Source organism: Coenobita brevimanus, chromosome 80 (genome assembly GCF_032717465.1).
Source record: "Coenobita brevimanus isolate Jiangsu-jjx chromosome 80, ASM3271746v2, whole genome shotgun sequence".
NCBI lineage: Eukaryota > Metazoa > Arthropoda > Malacostraca > Decapoda > Coenobitidae > Coenobita > Coenobita brevimanus.
In genome coordinates this window covers 28,273,179-28,295,661 of record NC_137033.1, presented here as the reverse complement: position 1 = coordinate 28,295,661, position 22,483 = coordinate 28,273,179, and the positions used below count along the sequence as shown (strand labels likewise).

The following is a 22,483-nucleotide window of genomic DNA, read 5'->3' as shown; positions in this document are numbered from 1 at the left end:
CCTAGGACTGCCACTCCCTGCCGGTGACTCATCGCAGCATCTCTTCCCGTCTCGACTTAAGACTCATCCAACATATCGTTCCAGTCTCGTCCCCAGCCACTCTCCTCTCCGCCCAGCTGTCTCTCCACCCCCGCCCTGCCCTGCCTGCCCCAGCCCCGCTACGCCCAGCCACACCTGCACGTCATACATCTCGACAATCCCGTCTCTACTGTGTACGATGTTAACGATCTCCCTGCTGGCAGTGCTGACCCTCCTGGGGTCTGGGTCAGGTCAGGACGATGGTGGAGTAAGTCCCGGGGCCTTGGTCGGCTCAGGAGGCGAGGTAATGCTTATCGCAGAAATAGCCTCATTGCGCTATGATCTTGCGCCCCTGGCCGACGTAGCCTTTGCCCTACCTGCCTACGCGCACCAGCTCCATGGAATCAGGACCCATCTCACGCCCATCATGGGGACACACAACCCAAATGAGTATCTCTATAACCTTTTCCTACCACTCTCCTGGCAATTGCAATACATAAGTAACAGATTCACTGAGGTCAATGACACATTTTCCATTCAGACACCCGTTCGTCATTCTCGTGTGAAACGAGGTCTCTTCGACTTCGGCAGTGAGATTCTGAGTGGCTTGTTTGGCGTTGCTACAGCCCGTGACATTTCTGGCTTCAAATCTGATCTCACTCATTTAGCTTCAGCTCTAGAATCCCAACGCCGAGTCATTAAAATCCAACACACTATGTTACAGAAGCTTACGACCCACCTAAATGAAGTCACGTCCACTCTCAACAATTTCACCGATATCTTACAACGCCACCTTTCAGATCTCACCGTTATCTCTCAGTTCTTCTATCTCAAACTCAACGTGGATAATCTCCAACTGGCCATTGACTCTCTCTTGTCTCAAGTCTCTACCTTGGTTCGTATCCTGGTCGATGCTATAAATGGACGTGTCACTGCCGACTTAGTACCTGTCTCAGCTCTCCGTTCTGTCCTGGAATGGGCTCACTCCACCTTCGGTCTATCCCCAGTCCTCCCCTACTCCTCCCTCGAATATTATTATCCTGTTCTCGAAGCCACTCTTCTCACCACATACATCGTCGTCCATATTCCTCTCCATTCTGCCATAACCTTTAACCTTTTCCACATCATTCCCTTCCCTTTCCGCCTCAACAACTCCTTGTTACAAGTACATCTGTTCCTTCAGAATATTTCCTCCTCTCCCATGATCATCTTTCAGTTGCTTTCCTTTCTTCCACAGACCTCCAGAAATGTTCCTCCCTTACTCCGACCTCTCGTCTCTGTGCTGCCCACCTTTTCGCTATCTTCCCTAGCAGTGCTACACCCTGTGAGTCTGCTTTAGTTCGCAACCATTCCATCTACTCGGCCTGTTCTTTTGTACCAGCTCCTGAACTCCCGGTCCACCATGCTCACCTCAACCATGTCCAGTACTTCTTCTTTGCTGTTCCCATCTCTGTCACAATCATGTGTGCTGGTTCTTCGGTTTGATCCGTCCCCGCTAGTGGTCTCTACAAAGCACCAGGCTATTGTACCATCAAATCACTCGCTATCACCAAGCTGTCCGTACACATTCCTATGACATCTTTCAACCAATCGACATGCCTTCCACCCTACCCTCTGCCAACATTACCATCACCTCCCCTAACTTGCGCATGCTAACATTCCTCAATGACAGTGACTTCATTATGGATCAATTTTCTCTGGTCTTCAGCCGTTCCTGGGTTCATCCAACAGTTGTGTTTCCCCCTGTGGTTATCGCTTTCATAGGTTTTCTACTCATCATATGTGCAGTGCATTGTTGTGTCAGAAAAATGGAACGCCGACTCCAGGAAATCAGAGTCGCTACAGGCATAGTACGCCCTCCACATGACGTAGAAACTCCCCGTACTTAGTGCCCTCACATTCAGTGACTACCAATGCCATCTGACAATTAACCAAACTGTGAACAGAACTCTGCCTCCTAGAAAATGATGGTATTTCTTCAATGCATTACTGAGTGACAGTGTATCCTACAAAAAAAAAAAAAAAAAAAAAAAAAAAAAACGAAGAAAAGAACGAAGAACAACAATAGAACTCTCATATCTACTCCTTGTTTATCATGTATCAAACTATTATTGTATAATCCCCGTTATATCTATGTATACCTTCGATCCTTACTGGACACATACCTATTCATCCTTGTATATCTTATCTGTATATATCCTTCTAATTCCCTCCCCTCAACATGGCCATGTCTCCCCTACTGCCCCTGTATCATACTTATCCCTTGTACAAACCTCCCCGACCTTGCCTTAATACTATAATCAAACACCATTTAACTCCTGGTGTCAGGAGACACCATCTCAGCTACCCGGGGGAGTAGTGTACCCCCTCCACAATATGTCTACCCCCGATGTATATATGTACCCCCTCAATGTATACATGCTCCCACTAAACTTGCTGACCTAGCACGCTTTCCCAGGTCCTGATGCCTGGGAAGACGGTGCGACTGTGTCAGTTGAGAGCAGACATTCAAGTAGGGCAGACTATTTTACTGTGAGCTCGTAATAAACTCCTTATCTAGCTGTTTGTACATGGAGTTTCTATCACCAAAGTACTGCAAGTTACATACTGTATATGTATGTATATACATTTTTTTCTTAAAATTTATGTTTCCATTATATTTTCTAATCTCTTGTTTCATGGTACTGAAATACAAAGGAAAAGTAATCACTCCAATATCCGACCTAATAGAGCCATAGGTAGGTCCGGATATTGGTTCTGTCTGGATATTGGGCCCCAGCTTATGGACTTGTACTTATGGACCCTAACTCTCAAACACCTATACAACTCCCTCTGGACATGCATAGCACCTATTTAAGACCCAAATCACGCCAATAAGGCACATAAATGACTGAAATAAATGCAAAAGAAACATAAAATGAGGGTTTAGAAGTAGGTTCATACAATAATAAACATTCTGGTGACTAGCTCCTGGACTGGTACTTATGGACCCTAACCTAGCCTAACTCAGAAAAACACCTTCCTACTGCACATACATAGCTCCTAACACCCTATTCACACCAATAAAGGACATTAAAGAGTGAAATGAGGTAAGTATAGTATGGAAAAAAGTACAGCATGAAACATTCTTATGTCCGGATAGTGGGGATGTTCAGATATTGGGCGTCCGGATATTAAAGTGATTACTGTATTATATTTATCAAAATGTACTTATACCAATCAGTATCTCTTTATAAGGCTCATTAAGTCATGCGTGATTCATCGCCGTATTTAATAACCTTAAATGTACTGTGACAGCCTCCTCCCTTCACCCTAACTCTGTCTGTCTCTGTCTGTCTGTCTATCTGTCTCTCTGTCTCTCTCTCTCTCTGTCGAGCAAAAAAAGGAAACATAAGAGGGGTATTGATAAAGGATTTGATGTTGATAAGTTTCATAATATACAGGGAAGAGGGAAGCCAAAATCGAAGGCAGCCAAGAGTGTGTGTGACCTGAGGAGGAAGGCTAATTCTTAAGGGACAATATAATCTGGTGTGTGTGTGTGTGTGTGTGTGTGTGTGTGTGTGTGTGTGTGTGTGTGTGTGTGTGTGTGTGTGTGTGTGTGTGTGTGTGTGTGTGTGTGTGTGTGTGTGTGTCATACTCCAGGACTCATACACTTTGCTCCACGTCAATAAAGTCATTACTGGTATATGCTAGCCCTCCACTTCCACTGTTCTTTTTCACTCATTTTTTATTTTCCCCCAGTTTTTCACTCCTTTCAGTGTCTCTTAAACGTAGCATACCAGCGTACAGTGCCTCATTCCTTTCGTCCCGTCATCTCCCAACACTCCTCCTTTTCTGTGTCTGTCTCTCTTAAGAGAGACAGAGAGAGAGAGAGCAACAGAGGGAAAAAAGGGGTTTTGGAGTGGCAAGCATGGCCAGGTAATCCCTTCAGTCCTCCATGAAAATCCCCAGGGACATGAGCATATAGCCTGAGGGAATGTTTGCCTTTTGTTTCCTCTGTATTTTGCACCATGCCTCTTCACCTCACCTTCCTGCCGCTTTGTCTGTTTGTCCAACAGAATGCTTTGCTTTTGGCTTAGGGTGTATATTGTATGTCCTTTCTAATATTTTGCTCCTAAAATATTAACTTAGAATACTGGTGTACAGTACACTCAAAAAAAAAAAAAAAAAAAAAAAAAAAAAATCGACACGGGTGAACAATGTTTTCACAATGAGCGATGCTCCTGTTCGTGTTGGTTTAAGCCAGTTTATTCTAAATGAATATTTCCCAACCATATGGAACATAAATCCTTCCTTATGGTTTGTTGAGACAAACAGTTGAGATTCACAAGGATGAGAATTTACTCAAGAATAATTTCAAAAGTTTTGTCCACTGTTAAAGTGACAAGACAAAGCTTATAAAGATTATTTTATGATCATATACACTCATTGCACACTCATTCTTAACTCTCTCTCTCTCTCCCTTCCTGATTTTGGTTTATGATGAGTACTGTACTGTCCTTTCTAATGTTTTACTCCTTATATATTTTTACTAGTCTTTCATATTCTAGAATATCAACATGCACACCTGTATGTATTGTAATATGCCATAGGTAATATTCTATGTATGCATATTAACTGTTGTAACCAATAAATATAGCTTCGAACAATGGTGATCAATTTGGTGACAGTACTAGAGGGAAGTATAAGCACTGTCACACCTCCCCATTCTGCTCATCTCCGTAGACCAATCAGGGACGAGAGAAGGAAAGCCTTTTCCTCACTCCTCCCAGAGGGAGGCGCTTCCCTGCCACCTCTCGTTGTCGCGAGTATAGTGGTTGTCTCATGCATAAAGGTCTGAACTGGCAGGCAGGTGTATAAGGCAGAACTTTCCCTGGGTATACACATAGTCTGCTTACAAGTTATATATTTATATAGCTTCAAATATGGGGAGGAAAGCTGTATCCAACTAAGTACTGTGATTCATTATTTTAGCAATCACTGCAGCAGCTACATGAATTACGGTATTCACTTGAACTGCATGTGATGTACTTCAAGAAGCACCCCATTATTGGGGGGGGGGGGGGGATCATTTAATCACTTTTCAATGCCAACATGCCACACATTCGACTATACTATGGTGGAAACTTATAGGCTTCCCTCAAATGTGGTAGCTACAGCACTGAGCTGGCTAACACACAGACTCTGATATTGCTGCCATTTCAAAAATCTGTTGAGAATTTCCACAGGCACAGTAAAGGCCCCATTAACCGGCATCTAATGCATTGGCACATCCGTATAACCGGAACGCAAATTTGATCCGGCACGGGGTCGAAAATATTCCGGACACCGGTCTTTATGTGTGTACTGTATTGTAGTGTACACTCACAATCACTAATTTCTGCTCACGGGTGCCCCTTTCATACCCCCATATACCCAGGGAAGAAGGGAGGGGGGGACGAAACGAGCGCCACCCGTGTCTACCCCAGCTCCTAACCCTCCCCCATACCCCTATCCTTCCCAGCCCCACACTCATCATTCCTAACTGGCAGTTACATCTCAAGCTAACCTCATACTTTACACTCATAGTCACATTACTAATACACAAATATAAAACACCAGGATGTGTAAAAAGTATATAATATGACTATTAACATGCTGCAGCAAGAAATTAATGCATTATAAAGTTGACAATAAAACAAAAAGGTTAACAACAGCCATCCCAGGCCTCATGCATTTGGTGTTTGCATGCGTCTGTGTCTGTGCCTGCGTGTTTGGGTGTGTTTAGGTCTGGGTTTTTCAGTGTGTGTGTGTGTGTGTATTTACCTAATTGTATTTACCTAATTGTGATATACAGGAAATGAGCTACTCTCATGGCGACCCGTCTCTGTTTCTCAGTAAGTCAAATTTAGCTTTAAACTCGTTTAAATTTTTAGACTGGACGATCTCTTTGTCCAGGCTATTCCACAGGTCTATACATCTATAAGGAAAACTATATTTCCTGATATCTTTAAAGCAGCTTGGTTTCTTCAGTTTCATTCCGTGTCCTCTTGTTACTCTCTTATCCCATAAAAAGAGATCTTCTTAGTCAGTTTTATCTACTCCCACCAACTGAACACAGCAATCATGTCTCCTCTCTTTCTCCTTTCTTCTAAGGAAGGCAAATCCAGCATTTCCAGCCTCTCTCTGTACGACAGATCTGCCAGACTGGGGACCATTATGGTTGCTGTTCTTTGTATTCCCTCAATTTTGTTTATATCTTTCTTTTTGTGTGGTGACCACACTACTGCTGCATATTCTAACCTGGAGAGAATCATGGCCACTATCAATTTTTTCATCATCTCCTCATCCATATAATGAATGGCTACTCTTATATTAGTCAGGAGTTTATACGTCTCTCTAACTGAAAATGTGTTTTTCAGTTGACAAACTGTCCTGGACCAGCACTCCCAAATCTTTCTCTTCTCTCGCTTTTGTGACTGGTTCATTACCCATCAAATAATTCAATGATGGCCTCTTGGTACTTTTACCCATTTCCAATATTTTACATTTCTTTGCATTAAATTTCATTTCCCACACCCAGCTCCAATCGTGTATCCTATCCAGATCCTCCTGCAGCATTTCACAATCCTCCTCAACCTCTACCTTCCTCAAGATCTTAGCATCATCAGCAAACAGACTTGCATAATTGTTCACTCCATCTACCATATCATTTACATAAATCAGGAACATTATTGGCACCAACATCGAGCCCTGTGGGACTCCACTTGTTACTTTCCTCCATCCACACAAACTATCCTTTCTTACTGTCCTCATTTGTCTGTCTCTCAAAAAGTCTCTCATCCATTCCAGGAGGTTCCAATTCAGTCCTCCTACATGCTCTAGTTTCCACATTAGCCTCCTATGAGGTATCTTGTTGAAGGTCTTCTCCAAATCTAAATACACACAATCCACCCAACCATCTCTCTCCTGTAACATGTCAATTGCTCTTGAGCAAAAACTCAACAAGTTAGGAACACATGACCTTCCACTTCTAAACCCAAATTGACTATCAGCCAAAATATTCATCTCTTCCAGATATATTATCCATCTTTCTTTCAGAATTCTTTCACACAATTTTGCGACCATGCTGGTCAGGGACACTGGTTTATAATTCAGGGGTTCTTCCCTGTTTCCTTCCTTATAAATTGGTATCACATTTGCCCTCTTCCATTCTTGAGGCACTTTCCCCTCTTCCAGAGAACACACAATTAAACCGTGAATCTTATCCGCCAGTTGTGTTCTGCATTCCTTCAGTACCCAATTAGAGATTCCATCTGGTCCTGGGGCTTTCCTTACATCTTGAGTTTCCAGTACTTTTATACACTTCCTGTACTTCCACTTTTATATCTTTTATCACTACATTTCTAGTCACTCCTGCCCCTTCCACAAACTCTTTTTCATTTGTGAAAACTGATTGGAAACATTTGTTCATTATTTCTGCTTGAATTGCTGCATCTTTATAGACATCTCCTTCTACTTTCAGTTTGGTGATTCCTTCCTTTTGTTTCAATCTGCCACTGACAAATCTATAAAACAGTTTGGGTTCATCCTTACATTTGTCTCTTAAATAGGGGTGTGGAAGAAGTTGAGAGGTGGAAGAGAGAGTCATATGTAGAGAGAAAGAGAGAAGTGAAAAGATTAGTGAGAGAGAGTAAGAAGACAGCGGATGAGGAATTTGGAAGGAACTTAGAGTGTAAAGTGGAGGGACCGTAAGAAAATGTTCTAGAAAGTGATGAAATGAATAACACAGGGTGGAAGTGAAGTTTCCAGGGGAGTGAAAGATAAAAATGGTAGATTACTAGTGGAGAAGGGAGAAAAAGTGAGCAGATGGAGAGAACACTTTAAGGAATTGTTGAATGTAGACTCATAGAGGATGGAAGGAATGCGAGTATAAGTGGCTGGGGAATGGCTGGGAGAAGGAAGGAGGTGAAAAGACAGGAAGAAATCAGTAGGATAGAAGTTGTGGAAGCAATGAAGAAAGTCAAATTGGGGAAAGCCCCAGGAATTGATGGAGTGTGCGGTGAAATGCTGAAGCATGGGGGAGAGATAGTAGTAGAATGGATGTGGAAAATGTGCAGATTGACCTGGGAGGAAGGTAGAGTCCCAGAGGATTGGAAGTCAGGTATAATTATTCCCTTGTACAAAGGAAAAGGGGAAAAAGAAGTGTGTGGTAATCATAGGGGCAATTGTCTTCTTAGTATAATAGGAAAAGTGTAAGGCAGGATACTTATTGACAGAGTTAAAGAAAGCACAGAGGAATTAGTTGGAGAAGAACAGAGAGGCTTCAGGAGGGGAAGAAGTTGTGTAGATCAGATATTCATTCTTATATCTTTTGTGGAAAAGTTTCTAGAGAGGGGAAAGAAGTTGTATGTGACTTTCATGGATTTGGAGAAAGCATATGACAGGGTGGATAGACAAGGATTGTGGAAAGTGTTAAGAATACATGGAGTAGATGGGAAGTTGTTGAATGCTGTGAAGAGTATGTACGATGGTGCTAAGGCTGCAGTGCGTGTGGATAGTGAACTGAGTGAATTTATCTCTTTGAAGGTTGGGTTGAAACAGGGATGTGTCATGTCTCCATGGTTGTTCAATCTGTACATGGATGGGGTAATAAAAGAGGTACAAGGTAGGGCAGTGGATGTTGGAGTGGCCCTGGTGAGAGAGGGTAGTGTTTGGAAACTCCCTGTACTGTTGTTTGCAGATGATACAGTGTTGTTGAGTGAAGACGAAGGTGAGCTGCAAGGCTTGGTGGATGAGTTTGGGAGAGTGTGTAAGAAGTGGAATCTAAAGGTGAATGTAGGGAAGAGTAAAGTGATGGTCTTTGAGACAGGTGAAGTCAGTGAATGTACAGCGAGGTTGGATGGTGAGGAATTGGAAAATGTGAGGACGTATAAGTACTTGGGTAGTGTGATGAGTAAGGATGGAGGTTTGGAGGGTGAAGTGCTTGAAAGGATACAGCAGGGAAGAAAGGTTGCTGGTTCCTTGAAAGCAGTGATATGAAACAGGGAAGTGAGCATGGAAATGAAAAAGTTACTACATGACAGTATTGTGATACCAACTCTAACGTACAGAAGTGAGGCTTGGACGTTGCTGGAAGGACACAAGTCAGAAATGAGAGCAGTGGAAATGAGTTATTTAAGAGGAGCCTATGGAGTCACATGGAGAGACAGGCTGACAAATGAGGATATCAAGAAGCGTTGTGGTGTGGATGTGGATGTGATAGGAAGCGTTAGGAGGAATACACTGAGGTGGTTTGGCCATGTGGAGAGGATGGAGGGTGAAAGACTGACGAAGAGAGTGTATGTGAGTGAGGTGGAGGGGGGAAGAGGGAGGGGGAGGCCGAGGATGAGATGGAGGGATGGGGTGGAGAGGTATATGAGAGAGGGGGGTGTGAGTTGGGAGCGGGGCAGTGAAATGGCAGGGGACAGAGCGACGTGGAGGCGATTTGTTTGTGGCCACCTCAAATGGGATTGAGGCGTCTGGCAATAGATAGACAGATAGACCTTTTTCAAAATTCCTTTCTTCCACTCTATGTATTCTTGTATATTCATTCTAGTTCTTTTATATTCCTCCTTTGTTCTGTTGTTACCTCTCTTTCTCCAATTGTTCCACGCCGTATCTTTCTCTTTTTTTTGCTATGATACACCTTCTATTAAACCACTCCTTTTTCCTGTTTTCTTTCCCCCTTACTCTTGGCACAAATTTTTCCACTCCTGAATTATAGAAGCCTAAAAAAATATCCCACTTCTTCTGTATCTCTCTCGATTCTCTGAATTTTCTACAATCTGCATTTTCGAAAAAATTTCTCAAACCTGTAAAGTCAGCTTTCCCAAAGTTGTATCTTCCCTGCCTATAAAGCTCGTCTCTTGGCTTCACGTTCCCTCCTATCATCTGGAACTCAATGACCATATGATCACTTTTTCCAATAGGACACAGATACTCCAATGATTCTATTACATCGGGTTCTTTGGTAAACAGTAAGTCTAGTCTTGCTGGTGTGTCCTCACCTCGGAACCGTGTCTCTTCTTTGACCCATTGCGTCATCACATTGTTCATTGTTATATTTAATAATGTAGTGCCCATGAAACTTCGCTGCCTCCTGAGTCCCATTCCTCCCAGTTCACCTCTTTACAATTGATGTCACCCATTAAAATTATGTTATTGCTTTTCTCAATCATTTTCTGTAAATAACTAGCCATGTCTGACAACATTTCCTGGTATTCATCATCACTCCATGCTCTTGTCTTAGGGGGAACATACACTACTGCCATATCTCTCTTGCTGTTCTCTCCAGTTTCTAATTTCATATTTATCACTTCGGCCCTGCCTTCTCCCATTTCCACGGTATCTACATTCATGTTGTTCTTCACTGCTATCATCACTCCTCCTCCTGTTTTTTCTTTTCTGTCTCTTCTCCACAGTTTGTATTTACAATCTCCCATATGAACATCAATATCTTCTCTTAATTTGGTCTCTACAAAGCACATAACATCAGGTTCATGTACCCTCAAAAAATCGTTGATTTCTAGCCTTGCCGATATTAAACCATCAACATTAGTATATGCCACCTTCCAATTATTTTTGATGTTTTTTATACCCTCTTTTCTCCTTCTCTCCACCGGTACCACTTCCTTAATTTCTGATCCATGACTCTCCAATAAAACACTGTCTTCTCTTCCTCCGTTCTCTGCTCGTTTTTTACCGTAGCTTCCTTTACTAACTCCTTTATTTTAGCTCTTTCTTCCTCATTTGCATCTCTCCTTATCCAAATATTTTTGAACCCTTCCTTGTCTGATAATTTCCATGTTCTACTGATAATTTTGTTTACTGTTGCCTGAGACTTAAACTTTACCTTCAATGGCCTTGTCCCTCCTTCCTTGTACTTTCCTAACCTAAACACCTCTTCAATCTCTTCTTGAGCTTCGTTGTTTTCCTACATGATCCTTCCTTCCTTCTTCTGTCTTTCTTTACTTCATTCTTTCCTCGTCCTTCTGCCTACGGGTGACTTTACACTCCCTCTTTTCTTTCTTTCTTTCATTCTTTCCTCTTCCTTCTGCCTATGAGTGACTCTACACTGAGTGTCAAGCCTTACAGTTTCCTGTACACCAGGAAACCATTTACTACTATGGGTGGTAACCATATAACCAAATTATGGCACCTGGTGGTTTAGTGGGTAATTACAGCACTCCAATCGGATTGAGCCGGTGAAGGTTTATATCCAAGGGGTGGTCGGGGTTAGTGCTCATGTAATGCTACTCAGGGATGAGTGAGGCTGGTCACTCTCATCTTAAATGTCAGGACCAAGTTGCCTAGCCCCGGGCTTCTACGCTTCTCATGGGGCAACATAGAATTGGTTGATGGATGGATGGATTACTGATATTATTTCTTTAACTTTACTCAGTTCTTCTCTTTCTATTTCTGTGTGTGTGTGTGTGTGTGTGTGTGTTTGCAAAGCAGTGCACCCAACACAGGAGGCCTGAGGTGGCCGTTGTTAACATTTTTGTTTTACTGTCAACGTCATAATGCATTAAATTCTTGCTGCAACATGTTGATAATTATATTCTTTAACATATCCTAATGTTCTTTGTTTGTATTAGTAGTGGGACCAGGAGTGTTAAGCATGAAATCAGCCTGAGATGTAACTGCTAGTTAAGAATGACGGGTGGGGTGGGGGGTTGCGTAGGGGTATGGGGGATGGTTGGGAGCTGGGGTAGTGGCGGATGGAGCTCGTTTCATCTCCCCCTTCCCTCTTCCCTGGGTATTCTAAGGTAGGAAGGGGGCACCACTGGGCAGATATTAGTGAGCATTAGTGCACCTGTACTGTATCTAAAACTGAATAATGTCTATCTATCTATCCACTGCCAAACGCCTCAATCCCGTACAGGGTTGCCACAAACGAATCACCTCCACATCGCCCTGTCCCCCGCCATTTCATTGCCCTGCTCCCAACTCACACACCCCTCTCTCATATACCTCTCCACTCCATCTTTCCATCTCATCCTCGGCCTCCACCTCCCTCTCCCCCCCTCCACCTCACTCATATACACTCTCCTCGTCGGTCTCTCACTCTCCATCCTCTCCACATGGCCAAACCACCTCAGTGTGTTTCTACTAATGCTTCCTATCACATCCACATTCACACCACAATGCTCTTTTATATCCTCATTTGTCAGCCTGTCTCTCCATGTGACTCCACAGGCTCCTCTTAACTCATTTCCACTGCTCTCACTCTTGATTTGTGTCTTTCCACCAACGTCCAAGCTTCACTTCCATACGTTAGAGTTGGTATCACAATATTGTCATGGAGTACCTTTATCACTTCCATGCTCACTTCCCTGTTTCTTGTCACTGCTTTCAAGGAACCATCAACCTTACTTCCTTGTCGTACTCTTTACTTCACCCTCCAAACATCCATCCTTACTCATCACACTAGCCAAGTTCTTAAACGTACTCACATTCTCTATTTCCTCACCATCCAACCTCTCTGTACATTCAATGACTTCACCTCTCTCAAAGACCATCATTTTACTCGTCCCTAAAATACATTCATCTTTAGATTCCGTTTCTTACACACTCTCCCAAATTCATCCACCAAGCCTTGCAGCTCCCCTTCGTCTTCACTCAACAACACAGTATCATCCAACCTTCAAAGAGAAAAATTCACTCAGTTCACCATCCACACGCACTACAGCCTTAGCACCATTATACATACTCTTCAAAGCATTCAACAACTTCCCATCTATTCCTTATATTCTTAATACTTTCCAGAATCCTTGTCTATCCACCCTGTCATATGCTTTCTCCAAATCCATGAAAGCCACATACAACTTCTTTCCTTTCTTTAGAAACTTTTCCACTGAAGATCTAAGAATGAATATCAGATCTACACAACCTCTTCCCTTCCTAAAGCCTCCCTGTTCTTCTCCAACTAATTCCTCTGTTATTTCCCTAACTCTGTCAATAAGTATCCTACCATACACTTTTCCTATCACACTATGAAGACAAATGCCCCTAAGATTACCACACACTTCTTTATCCCCTTTTCCTTTGTACAAGGGAATAATTATACCAGACTTCCACTCCTCCGGGACTCTACCCTCCTCCCAGGCCAATCTGCACATCTTCCACATCCATTCTACTACCATCTCTCCCCCATGCTTCAGCATTTCACCACACACACTATCAATTCCTGGGGCTTTCCCCAATTTGACTTTCTTCATTGCTTCCACAACTTCTATCCTACTGATTTCTTCCTGTCTTCTCACCTCCCTCCGTCTCCCAGCCATTCCGCAGCCGCTTATACTCGCATTACGTCCATCCTCTATGTTCAACAATTCCTTAAAATGTTCTCTCCATCTGCTCACTTTTCTCCCTTCTCCACTAGCAATCTACCATTTTTATCTTTCACTCCCCTGCTAACTTCACTGCCACCCTGTCTTACTCTCTTCACCTCCTTCCTGAACATTTTCTTACAGTCCCTCCACTTTACACTCAAATTCCTTCCAAATTCCTCATCCACTCTCTTCTTACTCTCTCTTACTAATCTTTTCACCTCTCTCTTCCTTTCTACATATAACTCTCTCTTCCAACTCTCAACTTCTTCCACACTCCTATTTCTCATCCATTCATTGTATGCATTCTTCTTTTGTGCCACAGCCTGTCTCACCTTTTCATTCCACCACACTGTTCCTTGCATCCCCCTCCATCTTCTCTTCACCCCACACACCACCTCACATGCTGCACATATTTCTTCTGTGAATATCTTGCACACACCTTCCACGTCCCCCACCTGCTCCAATTCATGTTTATCCAATCGTTCCTCAACTTCTCTCTTATATTCTGCCTTTTTCTCATTCTCTTGTAACCTTTCCACTCTCCTTGCAACTACTCCTTCCTCCCATCCTTTCCTTCTTCTATTTCTCCATCTTACTTGGATCTTGATTCTGGCCACCACCAAATAGTGGTCAGAAAGTCCACTCCCCCAACCTCTATAAGCTCTTGCATCCATTACACATCTTCGCATCCTTTCATCCACACACACATAATCAATCATTGCCTTCCTTTCATTCAGTTCACCACCCACCCTTCTCATCACTCGCCATGTATACCTGTGGATCATTTTGTGCCTGAATAGGGTACTGACTATCACCAACCCCCTCCCGACACAAATGTCAACTGACGCACTGCCATTCTCAAACTATTTCAGCAGGCACACCCCACTCACCAACTATTCCATCCACCTTCACATTCCCTACTTTACCATTCATATCACCAATCAAAAACACTCTCTCATTCCTTCCAAACTTTTTCATGCATAGTTTCACATTTGTCCAGAGCTCTTCTCTCACTCTGCTTGCACGATCTTGCGTTGGCGCATACACACACACACACAATCATCCATATTTGTATTCCAACTTTTAGTAATATACTTTACATAAAGTCCCAAGTTTGGTACTATTTCATTAGTTTGACCTCCCAGAAAATTTCTAAGAGTAACATTCGATTATCCAGAAAATTCCATATCAGGAATGGAAGAATCCCCATGTATTCCGGTTAACTGAGCTTTTACCGTACTCTGAAATTAATTTACGAGCACAATCTATTGTTACTATTCCATTTACTGTGGTCCACGTTGCCACCCCACCACACGGCAAGTTTTGTTTACTTGTATTTGCTACAGAAACACTTAGTCTTGTAAAATTTTGTGAATAGCTCTGGGTATCTCACATATTTTAGCATGCCTAGGAAAATTTTATTCCCAAATTATTCGGTGTTTATACATGGAAAAAACAGCTATCATATTTATGAATATTTAAGTTTCTTACATGAAAGGGATGTCTCTTGTGGCATTTATTCTCCTGTCACATTCCAATACTATTTTACATCATAACCAGCAGACGAACGTCTGGCGTGAACAACAAATTTATTTATGGTACGAAACACAGGAACGTCACACGCCCACATTCGGCAATACTGTACTGGCGTTTAGTTTTTATAGTACAGGTAACTCGCACGGAACACGAGGGTTTCGTTCCTACCGTGCCGTGTTAGGTGCGAAATCGCGTATATTTAAACTACTCCGTATTTTGCTCCCTAGACCCCCCAAATGTGTTGTTTTGCTGTTATCTGTCACTAGAAAGCACTTTAAGTGGTTAGAAGGTTTATTTAATGTTATAACTCACAAATACAGTACTCCTGAGCAAAACTTCAACACACAAATACTGTACGTAAACACAAGGAAACATTCCGACGCCGATCATAGGTAATAAATTAGGTTAACTGGTACCAGTGCTTTAACCTACAAGTACATACCAGAACAGTACATATTTAACTTAGAAATGCAGTACTGTGATATCGAATGATTTCAGTACATAATCTGTTAGGAATGGCTGGAAAAAAAAAATGTTATGAATACATTTTCACCTTTTTGATATATGTTTATGGTAGTTTCGAGTTATTTTTTACGTTATCGTTGTGCCCATGCTTGGAAAAGGGAGCGAAAGAGTTGAATTTTCAGTCCTAAATGAGAAAACTGCACGTCCTCCAAGGCTAGACTCTGCCACGGGAGAATAAAGTGGAGGGTCAGTCCGATTAGCAATAAGGAAGTTGTGTCACAACTTCCAGCTCCCACACCACGAGAATGGCTAAAAATAGAATCGTAATGCAGTTTCAGAACTAACAATAAGTCTAATTATTACGAATACAGATACAAAGCAGAAATAAATCCGTTTACAGACAGGGAAAACGTATTTCTTCCGTCATAACATGTTCATCTTTCTCAATCATTTTACGTTCATCTTTATCATTTTACCTTGTTATTTTCGCAATATATATTGCTGTCTCGTAAACAGGGTGGTTGTTTGTGTTTTGCAAGGGAGGAAAAAGGTTGTATTTTCTGTCTGGGTCGAGATAATGGGTGTGGTTAGGCATGGCCACGAGCGAAAAAATCGTACATCCACTCATCACGATAGCCGGTGGTGAACTGACAGTTGAGTGACAGGTGATACATGAGACGGTGAAGTCAAGGTCATGTCCCAGATTTTCGTTCACTTCCCGAAAGTTTTCACAGTTTTCTACAAGTTGCAAACCATTACAGCAAACCTGAGCAAATAGGTAAAGATACCAAGACAAAAATGTATTTTTCTCTTATTATAAGTCTTTAACGAACAAACAAAAAAAAGGCAATATTCCGACGCCGATCATGGGTAATCATATAAATCAGGTTAACTGGTTACAAGGCTTTATTTAATGCTTTAATTGCTTACAAGTACATACCAGAACAGTAAATATTTAACTTACAAATACAGTACTGTAGAAAAGCAGTACAGTAAGAGTTTAACGAACAAACAAAAAAGGCAATATTCCGACGCCGATCATGGGTAATCATATAATTCGGGTTATCTGGTTACAAGGCTTTATTTAATGATTTAACTTTATTTAAGTGCTTACAAGTACAGTACATATGAGAACAGTAAATATTTAACTTACAAATACTGAACAGCACTGTGGAAAAAACGAACAAATAAAAAAGGCAATATTCTGACGCCTATCAGGTAAACTGGTTATAAGACTTTATTTCTTGCTTTAACGTTATTTAATAGTACTTTAAGTTGCACATAAACTTACCAGAACAGTACAGTACTGTAAATATTTAAATTACAAATACTGTGCTACTGTACTCGGGAATGTCTCACTCACTGAATAATTTCCCGCCTAGATCGTCACGTAATCAAAACAAACCGCGCGCTGCGGTGACGTTCGAGGATTTGATCTTTCAAAGGCCTCTCCTGCGTTAATTTGTAGTTTTCATAATGGTTTTTTAATCTTACGTTGTCTTATATGTATCCCAGCCCTTACCGTGTATAATTGCGAGCGCGTTCCGTGAGATCGTGTTCCGTGCGAGTTACCTGTACAGTCTTTAGTGTAGCTCTGCGTGGCAAGCCGAATGATTTCCTATAAACCACGAAATCATTTAAAATGCTGGGTGGTAACCTAACAACCAACCAACATGTTCCCTACCTGTCAACAAGTGGGTTGGCAGAGGGTTAGTGCCCCTCCCCAGAAAAAAACTATAAACACAAAAAAGAAGCCTCAGACCATGACTGACCAACAACTGACAATTACGGACCAAACAAAGGACATGGTATGGATTGCAACATGGAATTTAAGGGGTGGGAATGCAAATGTGAGAGAGAGATTGTCCAGGTGCTTGAGGGTGCAAAAGTGGACATGTGTGTACTATCCAAGAAAAAATGGAAGGGGGGGGGGGGGGAATGTGAGAGAGTAGGAGTATGGATGGGGTATATGTGAGTAAAGTGAGAATGAGAGGACAAAAATTAGAGTATGTCTTGTTGTGTGCAAGAGATGGAAGGAGAACAGAAGAAAGTTTGGATCGGTTGGTTCAAGGACTGTGTGAGTAAGACTGAAAGTAGGATTACAATTGTGGGTGATGGGGTGTGTGTATGTGTCAATGCAAGATCATGAAAGAGAAGTGAAAGAAGAGATCTGGGCAAATGTGTAAGCATACATGGAATAGTTTGAGAGGAATGATATAATGTTTCTGATCGGATATATGCATGGAAAAGTAGGGAATGTGAAGGTGAATGGAGTAACTGGTGAGTGGGATGTGCCTACAGAAGTGGATGAGAATGACAGTGCTCTTGTGGACATTTGTGTGAGGGGGAGGGGGTTGGTGATAGCCAATACCCTCTTTAGGCACAAAATGATTCACAGGTATATGTGGCGAGTGTACATGGCGAGTGATGAGAAGAGTGGGAGGTGACCTGAATGAATGGAAAGTGATGATTGATTATGTGTGTATGGATGACAGAATGAGAAAGTATGTAATGGATGCCAGAGCATACAGAGGTTGGAGGGATGGACTTTCTGACCATCACTTGGATGTGGTGAAACTCAAGGTTCAGGTGCAGTAGAAGACAGAGGGAGGAAAGGACAGGAGGAAGCAGTATATGCAAGGAGGATGGAAAGGCTACAAGAGGATGGAAAATTGCAGAATATAAGACAGAAGTGGAGTGATTGGGTAAATATGATCTAGACCAGATGGGAGAGGTGGAAGGTGTGTGCAAGATATTCAAAGAAGAAATCTGTAGCACATGAGGTGGTGTGTGGAGTAAAGAGAAGACAAAAGGGGGTGCAAGGAACAGTATGGTGGAATGAAGAAGTGAGACAAGCTGTGGTGCAAAAGAAGAAAGCATGTAATGATTAAATGAGAAGCAAAGGCATGCAGGAAGTCGAGTGACATAAGATAGAGTCATATGCAAAGAGGAAGAGAGGTGAAAAGATTAGTAAGAGTGAGTAAGAAGTGAATGGATAAGGTATTTGGAAGGAATTTGAGTGTAAAGTGAAGGACTGTATGAAAATGTTCTGGAAAGAGGTACAGAGGGTAAGACAGAACAATGAAGACGTTAGTAGGGGTGTGAGTGAAAAAAATGGTAGCTTGCTAGTGGAGAAGGGAGAAAAAGTGAGCAGAAGGAGAGAACACTTTATGGAACTGTTAAACACTTAGAATGAAAGCTGTGTGAAAATAAGTGGCTGGAGAATGGCTGGGAGAAGGGTGGTGGTGAGAAGAGAGGAAGAAATCAGCAGGGAGGCGATGAAGAAAGTCAAAATGAGGAAAGCCCCAGGAAGTGATGGAGTATGTAGTGAAATGCTGAAGCATGGGGGACAGATAACAGTAGAATGGATGTGGAAGATGTGCAGAGTAGCCTGGGAGAAAGGTAGAGTCCCGGAGTATTGGACTGAAAGTCAGGTATAACTATTCCCCTGTATAAAGGAAAAGGGGAAAAAGAAGCGTGTGGTAAGCATAGGGGCATCTGTCTTCTTAGCATAATAGGAAAAGTATATGGTAGGATACTTATTGACAGATTTAGGAAAATAACAGAGGAATTGGTTGGAAAAGAACAGGGAGGTTTTAGGACAGGAAGAGGTTAAGTAGATCAGACATTCACCCTTAGGTTTCCGGTGGAAAAGTTTCAAGAGAAGGGAAAGAAGATATATGTGGCCTTCATGGATCTGGATAAGGCATATGATAGAGTGGATAGACAATGAATGTAAAAAATATTAAGAACACGTGGAGTAAATGGGAAGTTGTTGAATGCTGTGATGAGTAAGCACGAGGGTGTTAAGGCTGTACTGCGTGTAGATAGTGAACTGAGTGACTTTTTCTATTTGAATGTTGGACTGAAAAAGGAATGTGTCATATCTCCATGGTCATTCAATCTGTATATGGATGGAGTTACAAAAGAGATACAAGGTAGGGCAGTCGATGCTGGGGCGGCCCTAATGACAGAAGGCAGCGTTTGGAAACTTCCTGTAATGTTGTTAGCAGATGATACTATGTTGTTAAGTGAGGACGAACAGGAACTGCAAGGCTTGGTGAATGAGTCTGAGAGAGTGTGTAAGAAACTGAATCTAAAGATGAGTGTAGGAAAAAGAAAAGTTATGGTCTTCGTGAGAAATGAAGCAACCGAATGTATAGAGAGGTTGGCTAATGAGGAAATGGAAAATGTGAGTGCATTTACGAACTTGGGCAGTGTGATGAGTACGGATGGAAGAATGGAGGATGAAGTGCTTGAAGGGGTACAACATGGAAGAATGGCTGCTGGTTCTTTGAAAGTAGTAATAAGAAATAGGGAAGTGAGCAGGGAAGTCAAAAAAATAAAAAAAAGTCACTGCTTGATGTTATTGTGATACCAACTCAAACACACGGAAGCAAAGCTTGGACCTTGTTGGAAGAACACAAGTCAAGCAAGAGCAGTGGAAATGAGTTATTTGAGAGGAGCATGTGGAGTCACATGGAGAGAGAGAGACTGACAAAGGAGAAAGTGAAGGAGTATTGTGGTGTGGATGTGGATGTGATACAAAGTTCAGGCGGAATACCCTGAGGTGGTTTGGCAAAGTAGAGAGGACGGAGAGCGAGAGACTAATGAGGAGAGTGTGTGGGGAGGAGGAGGGAGGCCGAGGTTGAGATGGAGGGATGGAGTGGAGAGGTATATGAGAGAGCGGGATGTGAGCTGAAAGGGGGGCACTGAAATGGCAGGGGACAGGGCAACATAGAGTTGATTTGTTTGTGGGCACCCCTTACGGGTTTAAGGTGTCTGGCAATAGATAGACAGACAGACAGATACTTTTATGTATGAAATACTAGAACCTGTGACTTGGAAATTGTGTCAACCTTACATAACCATCATCCCCTGTTTGTGTTTCTACTCTTGCATGAAAGGCCACCGAAACACTATTGTTACTGCCAAATAATAGTGCAAGTGCTTAACAAATAGTGCAGTGTGCACTATTTGTTAATGAAGAAATGCTTTTCTGAATGTGAAATACTATACTTGGCTTGGAAATCATGTCAACCTTATGTAAGCATCATCCCATTTGCACCTTCAGTTTTGCATGAAAGGCCACTGGAACATTAGTGTCACTGCCAAATAACAGGGTATGTGCTTAACAAATAATGCAGTGTGCAACAGTATGTGAAGTGATACTTTTTTGTGTGTGAAATACTGAAACCTGACTTGGAAATCATGTCAACCTTACCTAACCATCATCCTTTTTTTGGGCCTCTACTCTTGCATGACAGGCCACTGAAACACTATTGTTATCACAGAGTAACAGCACAAGTGCTTAACAAACTATGCAGTGTACAATATTAGGTGAAGTGATACTTTTTTGTGCGTGAAATACTGAAACTTGGGAGTTGAAAATCGTGTCAACCTTATGTAACCACCAGCCCTTTTCAGGCCTCTATACAGCTGACTGAGCTAAGATGCCCCCCCAGTGTTTACACTGGCTGTAAGCACTGCCTTTCATTTTATATAGTGCATGAAAGGATACTGAAACACCATTGCTATCACCAAGTAACAGCACAAGAAAACAAATGGTGCAGTGTGTGATATTAAGTGAAGTAAAATGTAACATATTTGTGGAGTGGTCGTCCAGGCCCTCCAACTGTTCTCCATCCTGGGGAGGTGGGGGTGGGGGTGGGGGGACCTTGGTGACAACTCGAACCAGCACAGGACAACTTTTTTTTTTTCTTTCTTTTTTTTTTTAAGTCTTCATGGTTGAGGTCACCCTCCCTAACCACATTGAACCCATGTTATATCGACCTTGTTATGCAATAATTCATTATGCAAAAGGTCTTCACTTGACGCAACCCCGTCATATAACGAGGCTGGCTGTATGTAGCTCACCAAGTTACCTTCAGTCTCATATCAGTTCCCTAGCATCATCAAATTACATAGGCTATACACTTTTACACATGATTCCCAAATACAAATAAAAAAGCACAAACCTTCTACACTTACCAGTGACTGATCAAAATCCAGTGCTCTTTAGTTTGTATGAAGTGATACCTCCTCAAGCCTTTCGTACAGACTGGCACACTTGCTGTGCTGGACTACACAACTGTCAAAATGCTTAGGGTGAGACTATCCACAAGCTCACCCGAAATGCATTACATGTGTGTGCAATAAACCCTACCCACTCCTTGGTTATAAGACATTATGGGCTATAGCTGGCCGAGGCATTTTAACCCACTACACCACAAGGCACCCATTTGATTATACGGCTACAACTCTTAATTAAAAGATATCCCAGGCTCCATGAAACTATTTGGCTTGTCAATCAACATCGTGCCACCTGAGAGTAACACATCATCAAATGAGTAAATTGAGGGCATAAAAACTTGCGTATGCACTGTACCTGTGATTGAGCAACATCCTTAGTGCTCTTGAGTTTGTGTATCTCCTCCTCCAGTCTCTCGTACAGTCTGGCACGCTTGTCATGATGGCTATGAACCTGCTCACAGTAAGATGACACTCGCATCTTGGCCTCAGTGGCATCATCTTTGCTTAGGGTCAGGTCTAGACGTACATAGAAGATCACCTGAAATGCGAATAAAGGGTAGGAATGCTTGGATACATTAATGAGTATGAAAGACATTTGCTTAGGTCACATTTAAAGACCACTGACCATGCCAGCATGTGTAAATTTATTTACTTCAAGGCACCCATTTCCCTAATCATTTTGCTATCTCAGAGGTCTCTATGCAGGACCACATCCCAAATCTTCCTTGGTCTGCCTCTGGGTTAAAATACATTAAAAAACTGAATGGTAAAATTCAGCAGCATCATTATCATTATCCTTACTCTAGGTCAAATCAAAATTCATGTAGACCACCTGATAACTGTATATATATATACAGTAAAAGTCCATTAATCTGAATGGCAGTGGACTGAGAATCATTCGAATTATCAGATTTTTCAGATTTTTGGGTGGGACCCCTAAGACACTTAATTTCATATTTAAACGGAAATTTTGTTGAATGGAACACTTTTCATTCATTCATAATACAATATGGCACATACTGACATTACGTATCACACAAATTTTTTACTTAATAATGTATTACTGAAGACACGAA

General features: G+C 42.0%; 1 protein-coding gene across 1 annotated transcript in view; it reads right to left on the bottom strand.

Moving 5' to 3' along the window:
- Positions 1–22,483, bottom strand: part of LOC145409375 (dolichyl-diphosphooligosaccharide--protein glycosyltransferase subunit 1) — a 332,958-nt gene that overhangs the window by 73,566 nt on the left and 236,909 nt on the right. The window contains exon 8 of the mRNA XM_080279850.1: positions 21,763–21,945. Coding sequence (XP_080135976.1) covers positions 21,763–21,945 — 183 coding nt within the window. The remainder of the gene's footprint in view (positions 1–21,762; positions 21,946–22,483) is intronic.